This window comes from Vigna umbellata, chromosome 5 (assembly GCF_029865625.1).
Source record: "Vigna umbellata cultivar VRB3 chromosome 5, Vumbellata_1.0, whole genome shotgun sequence".
Classification (NCBI taxonomy): Eukaryota; Viridiplantae; Streptophyta; class Magnoliopsida; order Fabales; family Fabaceae; genus Vigna; species Vigna umbellata.
In genome coordinates, this window is record NC_142169.1 from 11,223,887 (window position 1) to 11,234,757 (window position 10,871).

Here is a 10,871-nt window from a genome sequence, read left to right on the forward strand (position 1 = left end):
TATTTTCTATCCTTTGCAGTTTACCAAACAAACATTAAGTTTATGTCTTGAATTAAAGTGCTTCAATTATACAATTTTACCATTAATACTTCATGTGTTTTCAACACCCTCCTAGTATTATACCCCTTTATATATTTTGATGTTAAGGTTAATATACATATATATCAAAAGATATTTCATATAAGCAAAACTTTACTATCGTCTATTTTATATCTTATATATATATATATATATATATATATATATATATATATATATATATATATATATATATATATTAAAAATATATAAATGTCTTAAAGAGATATGAGAAAGTGATTTAAATACTTTACCTATATCTTGCTCGTACACAACATAGTTTGTATATTATCATAGATCATAGATAATCAAGAAGCTATTACGATAATAGCTACATTAATTCCAAATAAGACTAAACAGATCATAGGCAATACAAATGTCTTACTAGTTTAACAAAATATAAAGTCACGTATTAAAACAACTAATTTCTCTACTCTTTCGGTCGTTTAACACGGACAAGACGGAGGTAATTTACAAGTAACCTAGCTTGGTTTTGTAGTTGAATTGTTTCCGCGGCAAACAAAACAAATTCGATCGGGACTAGGCAATCAACTTTAAAGCCAAAACACATGCGTGCTAGACCATAATGTTAATTTCATAAGCAACACAAAAATTCAACAATACTAGTGAAAAGTAATTTAGAACAATAAATGAGAATGGCAGCACCAAAATTCTACGAGCCAATATCAGAATATGTGGCTCACTTCTTGGATTTCTTTTGTGCTCTGCAATAAAAGATGTCATTTAGACAATATACAAAGGCCAAAGGAAATAAACATAGGAAAAGCTTATAAATTAACTACTCACTGGGCAGGCTGCGGCGCTGTAGCTGCAGACTTTTCGCCTGGACCCTAGTCAAATTTTATAATTCCAATTTCAGCAAAATAATTTTGATTGCATTAATACCCAAGTGCACCAATCACCAAATTCACATTTAATATCAACTCAATACAGTATGAAACTCACTTGGGCCAATCGCTCCTCCCTCCGGGCAATTTTCCTTTCTCTGCTGGCCTTGTTCTTGGCACGTTTCGCCTCAAACTGATCAGACAAAGTCTTCTCTCTTGCCTTCTCTGCTTTCGACTTGTGTATGCTTTCCATCAAAACCCTCTTGTTCTTGAAAACATTACCCTTAACCTTCATGTACATGTCATGGTACATATGCTTGTCAATCTTCTTCGACTCCCTGTACTTGCGAAGCAAGCGTCTGAGCACACGCATTCTCCTCATCCAAAGGATTTTAGTGGGAAGCCTGGCCTCCCTCGTACCCTTACGCTTACCTAGTATTATTCAGGAAATAATATAAGTAATCCCCTATTTCCTTGCTGTTTCACCCACAAATGTTTCATATATAAACTTGGTATTTTGCAAGACAATTACACTGATAACCCCCATTATCAATATCCACAGAAAAAGGCAGAAAGCCAAAATTATGAAAAATAAACATGTCATTGTGGCTTACGGTGCACCATTAGAGGACTCCCTTCACATATGACACAAGACAGTCAGCAAAAATTAACCCACCACACTGTTCTGCCATAGAACCACCACTAACCAACATTATTTCTCAAAATGGGAAACAACCCAGTAAAAATATTTCATGATATTACAGCAATTCCACGATATGTCATAGATACCAACAAAGTTTGGGACATTAAGAACTAAAGACAAGATTACATTACACATTACGGTCCGCTTAAATAAATAGCTGAAGATAAAGCTTTATCGAATAAGTAAATAGTATGCACACAACTAGGCACCTAATTATATATACTGGTTTTATAATCAAAAGAAAAGTAGGTTGAACTATTTTTATGTATGTTGTAAGATTACTTTCCCCAGCTATAGTGCATAGTTCATTTCTGAAAAAGTTCACGGACACATCATAAGCTATCTAAAAAAACTCTAAACCATTTCCACGAGAGGATTTAACAAATTGAGAAAAAAAAACCGAATGATCTAACAATTATTAGATATCCAATCCATGAGATAGAATAGGTTTCACACAAGGACAATTAGGGCGGTGACTAAAAATACCATATCCAGAGTGACGTCCTTTTCTCTTAGCTTCCTTCATTCGACGGGCACGTGAGCGAGAGTGAATCTTGGTGGGCTTCCTGATAATAAATCCATCCTTAACTAGCTTCCTTATGTTTTGGCCTGAAAACAAAACTCCCAAGTTTAAAAACATACACATAACCACGAATAAGGCATTTGGATCCCGCAAGACCTATGCAATCATTAGAAAAACCAACGACATTCTACAGTAACATTAGTGACAGGATTTTCAATCTACACGTAAAATAGGTTGTGTTAACATTCGCATATATTCATGCAAATGCTCAAAAACACCAAAAAAGGTTCACATCCTATAAAACCTAAAACGAAATCATTTAAATGAAATTAATGATGACAAAAAAGCGGAAGAGAGGGGATGAGTACGAGAATTGGCCATGGAGATTTCGTTGACTTCATTGGGGTCAAGCCAAACCTTCCCTCTGCCGCACTTGAGAACACTTGCAGCGAGGCGCTTCTGCAGTTTCAGCGAAACCATTTTTGCTGTAACTGTTGGTGATGCCAACCTTATCACGGACGGTGAAGAGGAAGCACCTTAAAACTCTAGGGTTTGGATATTATACTTGTTAGGTTGGGTTTGTGTCCCATGGACTACATTTCATGGCCCTTGCACTTTATGAGTCTTAATGGCCCAATCCCATTTTTCATCATCTTTTAGAGTTTATGCTACTTTTAAACGGGTCTGGCCTAAAGATCCACGACAAATTTATCTTGGGTTAGTCTGGGTTCCTTCTTCCTGCACCTACATACTTTCTGTCTGCACCCCATAGAATTTGATATTTCCATTTTATTTTTATTCCCCTCTATGCTAGAAAAACCTACTCACAATGTCACATTTAGTGTTGTCAAAATGAATTAAAATCTGCGGGTCAACTCGTCCTACCACAGATTTGGGCCAAGTTGAGTTTGAAAAAAATGTAATTTTTTAATATGGACCAATTTTCAACTTAATCAACTTAGAACTAGGGCTGGGCAAAAGTAATTATACTGTACTGAATTACAGTTAACTGTGTTATATTATACTTAAAATAAATTAATCTGTTTTTACTAAAAACTAAATAACTTATTTTTGGTTCAGTTTAAATAAACTGAACCTATTATACTTTTAGTACAGTTAACTGGTTTGAACTGTGTGAACTGGTGTGAACTTTGTTTTTATTTCTTTTAAGTCTTTTGAGTCCTTATTTCCACTTTCTCTCAGCGAGCGAAAACCCTACGCACTTCAAGACCTCCTCCTCCAACGAAAACCCTACGCACTTCAAGACCTCCTCCTCCAACGAAAACCCTACACAATTCAACAATGGTTTTATGAAGTTTTTAATATTTATTTTACTTTTCCAAATACAGAGGAGACCAATACGTTTGGCTTTGAAAGATTTGCGAGGAAGGTTGTTTGCTTCATCTTCCTTCACCATCCATGGTTCTGGTGGCTTGCACAAGTAGAGATGGAACAATGAATTGCTCAAAAGGTTTGCCATTGTAGCAGGTGATAAAGGAAAATCTGAAGCCACTGAAGTTGCTGTCACTGAAGGGAAAAAGACCTGGTATAGTAAAATAGGTTTTAAATATCTTTGTCCAAGCTGTTTATTGTCCATTCCTTCAATTCAAAGAGTTTTTACTACAACTCATATAAAGTGTAAAAGTTAAAAGAATGCTTCAGAATGAGAAGTTGTTTTCTTAACAAGATAATAGAAACTGTTATTTACAAATATCATAATTCTGACAGCACAAAAGATGTAACTGATGATGCTTTGCCTGGTAGTAATTGGTGATTACTTACTAGTTTGAAAGAAGCTTGTATAAATATTTTATTTAATCACTGTTTATATCATTGTTGTACTTTTTTTGGACAGTTTTTAGTTGCTTCTGCACCACCTTTGAACTAAGGATTTTAAAAAGCAAGATGCATTTGTAACTGGATTTGCTTTACATCAAACTGAACTATACTATAGTAAACTGAAAAATAGTTTACTAAACTGCACTGTACTATAACTTAACTAAAAAATAGTTCAGTTCAGTTACTCTGAACTATTATTTAGTTCAGTTCAGTTTTCTTAAATTGTTTTATAGTTAACTATAAATTTTTATAGTGCAGTACAGTATAGTACACTTTGCCCACCCCTACTTAGAACCTAGCTCATCCAGGGGTTGAACTCGTGGTGAGCCGGGATAACTCACAAATCCACCTAATTTAATCTAATTATTTACTAGTGTGTTTCAATATTATTAGTTAACACTTTTTTTATTGTATTATAGATGAGATAAAGAAAAAGATGTTTCAAGAGAGCAAAATATTATAAATTTATCCATTCAAGATTCTAATCTTATAAATGAATAAGTGATACAAAAATTATTAATATTAGAAATTTATTTGTTTGCTTTTTGTGCTTGTTTTTGGATTACATTTGAATTGTATGGTACTATTTTTTATTTTAAATTGTTTTTGGAGTTTAACATCATTTTAAAGTTAAATTTATTTATATTTGAATTACAAAAAATTTGTAATTTTTTTTTTTGGATTTGAAAAAAACAATTGTACTTAAGTGAGCCAACATATTTAACCTACTAACCCATGGTTGTTCGGATCGGGTTTGAATCTTTTTGGCTCACTAATAAATGAGCTGGGTTGGGTTGACTCACTAACTGACCAACCCGTGGTGAGTCGGGCTAGATCAGGCTGGATTATCCATTTTGACAACACTAGTGACAGTGCACCTCACTCCCTGCTGCACTGCACCTTACTCCTTACTGCACTGCACCTCTTTCCCTTGTTCTTTCTTCAAGGAGCCAAACACCTCACTCTCTCATTCTCTCTTTAAGGCGCCATACATCTCCCTTCCCTCTTTCACTCTTTAAGGAGCCCCACTACACCTCCGTTCCTCTCCTCCTTGTCTACCTCCTCTCATGTGTCCTACTATAGGGAATGAAATTATGGGAAAAGAATTATGGAAATGAAGCTAAAGTTGAAATTTTAAAGGGAAATGGAGGTGGCCAATGTGATGGATGTGTGTTTTTCTTTTTTCTATTATGTTATCTTTGATTTTTGTGTGATGGGAAGAGTGGATATGAAGGTGTGTGAGAGAATACGAAGATGGAGATGAAGAAGTTGATGATGGATGGAGAGGGGACCTCTCCTTTTTGCGATGAAGATGATGTATGTGGGAATGTTACATTGAAGATGATGGAGTGAAAATGTTACATTAAAGATGATGTAGTGCGAGAATGGTGGAAGAAGTTGGTGAAAATGTGAAAGAAGTTTGTACCACATGTGTCCGTCCACGTATCCTAGATGTCGGCAAACATATAATTACTTTCTCATGTCAATTGAACATATTATCATTAAGATTAAGCATCATTTAGAATAATTAATTAATCAAAGACTAATCAAGATAATTAATTATATGGATTAAATCTATTCATGTAAAAAAAGTTCATAAACATGTAAATAACAATACACAAATTAAATTAATGAAGTTTATTATTATAATATTTATTATAAAGTATTTTATGTAGGTGCATCATTTCTCGGTTTTGAAGACACGTTGACTTAGAACATCTTAATTTAAAAGTGTGAAGATGAAAACATGCTCTTCCTTTGTCTTTGCTTGAAGGAGTTTAGAGGGTCTTTACAGAATGATCTTGGCCTTGTGAGAACTTTAGTGCCTATCCTAGGACCAAGGTTTGGTTTGTGAAGAAAAAATATGTTGACCAAAGGACCTTATTGAGTCCTCAACATCTTGGCCTCAACTTCTTAGTCTTAACATCTCGACCTAAACATCTAAGCCTCAATTTCTCAATCTTACATCTTGGTCTCAACCATTCATGTTTGATTTCTCTATTGACTTTTCAATATTGACATTTTAGGTTGACCATTCAACCTCAACCATTTGACCTCAAAATCTCAACCTCAATTTCTTTGTCAAAATTTCAGTCTTGACATTTCAACTCGACCATTCGGCCTAGATTTCTCTGTCACCTTTTCAATCTTGATATGTCAGCTTGGTCATTCGGTTATAACCTCTTAACCTCAATCTCTCTATTGACTTTTAAGTCTTGACATTTCAAATATAACCATTTATCCTTAACCATTTTGCCAAACCATTCAACTTTGATTGGTTGGCCTCAATTTCCTCTATAGTAGTCTTGACATTTTTTCCTTAATCATTCGACTCACCCATTCAACCGAAACCATTCAGCCTAAACCATTTGACCTTGATTTCTCTGTCGACTTTTCAGCCTAAACATTTTGACTTAGCCATTGACCTAAATCTATCAGCCTCGATTTCTCTGTCAAGTTTTTAGTCTTGACATTTTAGTATCAACCATTCATCCTCAAATTCTCTCTTGACTCTTTAGTCTTGACATTTCAGCCTTAACCAATTGACCTCATTCTCTCGGTCTCCATTTCTCAGTTTTGACATATCGACCTCGGCCTCTTGGCTTCCATTTCTTAGTGGGCTTAACATCTTGGCCTTGACATCTCGACCTCTACTTCTCGGCCTTGACTTCTCAATCTTAACATCTCAGCCTTAACCTTTCTAACTAATATAGACTAAAGAATGATTCAAATAATTTCAATTTTTACGCAATTAAAGTAAATATGAAACATAAATGGTAAAAGTGAACTTTGGTAACTCACACCTTAGAAATGGAAAGATTAGAAACGATATGAATTGGTATTGTCGGGGTATGATTTCACCTACTTCACTCTTATGCATGTAAAATTTATGTCTTCCTCATTGATATGCTAATGTCAATCTACTAACTTACTCAAACTCAATCCTTTGGTAGAGAGAACCTAGACTTACTTATTAAAATCCAACCCCTTGGAAAACCTAACAAGTTCATCCGTTTTAAGAATTGAGATCTAAGACAACCAAAGGTCCAAATTCCATCCCTTGATACAATTTCCTTTAGGTGTTTAATCCAGTTCTAGATTCACACAGTATTTTCCAATATCAACAAGTAAACCAAAAATCATGCTATGGTTGATCAAATCATAACAAGCTTTAAGTGAAGGAATTAAACACTGACAATCAATGGAAAAAGCTTATAAAATCATTAAGAACAGTTGCAATTACATAAGAGATTCGTGGTTACTTCAATCCCCTAACAAGAATGGAGTTAGCTCTCCATTGTTATGGAGAACTCAAGCTTACAATGGAAGAAATGGAAAGAGGAGGAGACCTAAGGAAGAAGAAGGGAGAGCTACCATACACCCAAACTAGCCTCCAAGTGCTCCAAGAAGGTGTTTTCATGCTTCAGTCGTAAAAAAATGCAACTCCCTTTTCCTATTAGCATTAAATAGGTAAAAAATGCCACATAAGCAAAAGTCGCGCTCAGCACCCAAACATGAGGGCGTCCAAGCACCAACTCTATGAACTGGATGGCGTTTAACGCCTTGGATGGGACACCCAGGCACAAGATTGTCGAAGAAAATGGCGCTCAACGCCTTGGTTGGGGCACCTAAGCGTCAACTTTGCGCATCAAATGGCGTTCAACGCCCTAGATGGGGCGCCCAGGTGTGGTATTTACGAGGCAAATGACGCTCAAGGCCCTTGGAGGGGCGTCCATGCGTGATCTTGGCTTCATGAGATCATGCTTTTGATACTCTTGGTGCTTTTTCTGGGTTCTAACGCCTTGATTTGATTGATGTTCTTCCAAAGCACATAATTAACCTAAAAAATGAGGGATTTAGTGATGATATCTCCTAAGTGTAACCTAAACTATAATTATTTACAAAAGCAAAATAAAAGAGAGGATTAAGCAAGTTTCAAGCTAAAGGGAAGATGATTTTGTCTCTAAAATGCACCTAAGATAATGGTAAGAATTACCGTTATCATATATCTCAATCTATTGTGGGTTAGTACATCTCAACCTATGCTGGCTTGGTACTTCTCAGCCTATAATGGCTCAGTACATCTTAGCTTATGATAGCTTGGCACATCTTTGTCTAAGGTGGCTAGGTACATCTCAACTTATATTGATGGCATACCCTTTAGCCATGGTCAAGCATCTACAAGAAGAGTTGAAGTCATCCATGAAGATGGTCTAAACTCTACCTTTCGAGCCATCATGGAGCATAACTTGGAGTAGTATAAGTTTCTTTAGGCCATGTATTTTGGCCAAGTAATGTAGGTTTCTTTAGGCCATGTATTTCAGTCAAGTAAGTAGGTTTGTTTAAGGCTTGTATTAAGACTTAATTAGTATAGGGTTTTTCCTTAAGCTAGACATCCAAACCATGTGGAAAGTATATGTCATGTGTCATGCTTCCATTGGAGCGGATTTAGCTTTAGTAGTGGTCACATGTTCTCTCCTCATTGGAGAGAATTGGTGGGCAATTGTCAATTCCTTAGAAGGCCTCATTTTTGGCCAATGAGTTCAAGAGTGAGAGATCATGCTTTTAAGGTTTTTAAGAGACACCCTTAGCCTATAAATAGATGTGTCTCCTCTATGTACTCATCTTTGATGTTGAGTAAAGTTATGCTATTCATTTTTGGCCATACTACTCATCTTAAGATCAAGAATAGAACAACCCACGAGCCTCCTTTACTCACCTTTCTTTTTGAGTTGCCCTAACCTATCTTAGAGCCTTTAAACACCACACCACCACCATTTAACCACCATATGGTCATGAGCTTCTAGCCTCAAAAATATCATAGGTTCCGTATTTCCTGCTTTATCCTTGATGATCCACCACATTTCTGCATCATATATCTTCAAGGGACCATCTTCATAACATTCTTCTAGCTTTGGCCCAACCTAGCTAGGAGATTGTTATCATATATTAACCTGGTGCATCGTAGTCTTGTTAAAACAAGATCGTTTATAAGATAGAACCGTTTAACACCTTCATGTTTTGAAGTTTAACAAGCAACAATAAACCAAATGAGTATTTAACAAAGTATTATCCTTGTGAAAATAATGAAAAGAGTGTTATAACATCTAAATAAACAAAGAAAAGTTTCAGTAAATGCACTATAACCGAACAATCCTATTGACAATAGACACACTATTACTAAACAATGATTTATTATGAAAAGGTCACTGTAATAAACAATATTTTAGTAAACGCATCAATATTTTACATGATATTTTTGCTAAATGTGATCTTATTATACCTCACTAAACTATGCAATAATGTGATACATGATATTTTTGGTAAACGTACTAAAGCTATAAATAATTCTTCAAAAACAATGTGTTCAACAACACTTTTCTAAACACGCTCTTGTACTAAACAAAGATCCCTAAACGATGAGCTGTTAGTAAATGCCTTTAAAAGGTTAAATGATACCTTACACTAAATGATGTTTTCATCTAATGATGAAATCTCTGTGAATCAATGCTTGGTATCTTTTATAAATGATCTATATGCATAGAAAAATTGACATGCACCAAATCATTTTGAACACGCAGTGCAAAGCATTAAATGCACAACGTTTCAAACAACAAAACTAATAAGGACATATCTGTTAGCATTCATTTTACTCTACTATATGTAGATGTCTATTACACGTATCGATCTTCTCCATCATAAATAAGTCAAAAGTGGACGTTAGAAACAAATAAGACATTAATGAAATGTTCTCTATATTAAAAGTTGTGCTAAAAATTTTATACAACTTACTTTGGTTAAAGTACCTAAACAAGCATGCCTGCTTTGACATGTTGACTTCAATCTATAGTTGTTACCTATGAAAGGCTTCGAAGATATGAAGATTATATACAAGCATTGTCTAACGAATCTTTTCCTTTGAAACCTATAAGTAGAAGATCCTTTGGAAAGAAGATCAAGAAAGACAAGCATAAGAATAACGGAAAGATCATTAAAGAAGTGGAACTCACACTCCTACAAGAACAAAACTCTGAGAATACACTCCCAAGCCTTGTAGAGTCATAAGTTACATCTTTAAGAAGAGAGAAAATCCTACAAGGTCTATTAGATTGAGTTGTATTGTAAACACATCCTCTCTATGATAGTTATCATCTAAGACTTTTAAACAATATGATTGATTGTACATTCAAATCCTTGGTGGTTAGTTCAATTGAGTTAAATGCCTACTAGACAATTGTCTAGGAGAAACCATTTTATTTATAAACCCTACAATAGCTTATGAAGTTAACTATTGATATACACTCTTTTCATAAGACACTATTTTCCTTAACAACTTTTTTTCTTAAACGTTGTAGTAGTTTTACTAAACGCTTGAAAAACACTTTATCTCTAAACGTTGTGGTTTAAATAGTGTCTTATAATCAATCGTTTAACAACCTGTGTAGATCGTCTAACCGTCACCAAGGTTGTTAAACGTCTATGTGACAGCGAGTATAATGTTACCTTTGGAAAAAACCAATGCAAAGTCTTAAACGACAAAGGTCTACTAGTATTTACTACTAATAGGCAAGATAAATTGTACAAAATATATCTAAATGAATTCCAAGCTCAAAGCGTTTCCTGTCTAGTATTTGTAAAAGATTAGGCACTATCATGGCATAATAACTGTGGACATGCAAGTATGAGATTAATCTCAAAGTTGCAACGTCATTACCTTGTGAGAAGCTTGCCTAAAAGACTATTTTACCCTTTAAAAAAATATAAATAAAACAAAGGTTTCCCTTAACTACCTATCTCCCTAGAATTGAACTCACACCCGTTGAATCCTAAATCACTCTTTCATTAACAAGCCAACACATCACATTGATAATATCACACA

The 10,871-nt window shown here is 34.8% G+C and overlaps 1 protein-coding gene across 1 annotated transcript; it reads right to left on the minus strand.

Annotated features, from left to right (window-relative positions):
• Nucleotides 1-383: 383 nt before the first annotated feature.
• Nucleotides 384-2,694, minus strand: LOC124844256 (large ribosomal subunit protein eL19z). The gene is made up of 5 exons (XM_047321149.2): nt 2,521-2,694; nt 2,116-2,238; nt 1,045-1,358; nt 886-929; nt 384-803 (listed from the first exon to the last, which is right to left on the minus strand). Exons 1-5 carry the CDS (start codon nt 2,630-2,632, stop codon nt 779-781), a joined length of 618 nt encoding a protein of 205 aa, XP_047177105.1. The 5' UTR covers nt 2,633-2,694; the 3' UTR covers nt 384-778.
• Nucleotides 2,695-10,871: the final 8,177 nt, after the last annotated feature.

Bases quoted from the DNA above. Each gene is read 5' to 3' on its own strand.
- LOC124844256 (XM_047321149.2), bottom strand. From the start codon at position 2,632: ATGGTTTCGCTGAAACTGCAGAAGCGCCTCGCTGCAAGTGTTCTCAAG. The intron at 2,239-2,520 runs GTACTCATCCCC...TTTTGTTTTCAG, and splicing joins AATCTCCATGGCCAATTCTC to GCCAAAACATAAGGAAGCTA. The intron at 930-1,044 runs GTGAGTTTCATA...AAATTTGACTAG, and splicing joins GGGAGGAGCGATTGGCCCAA to GGTCCAGGCGAAAAGTCTGC.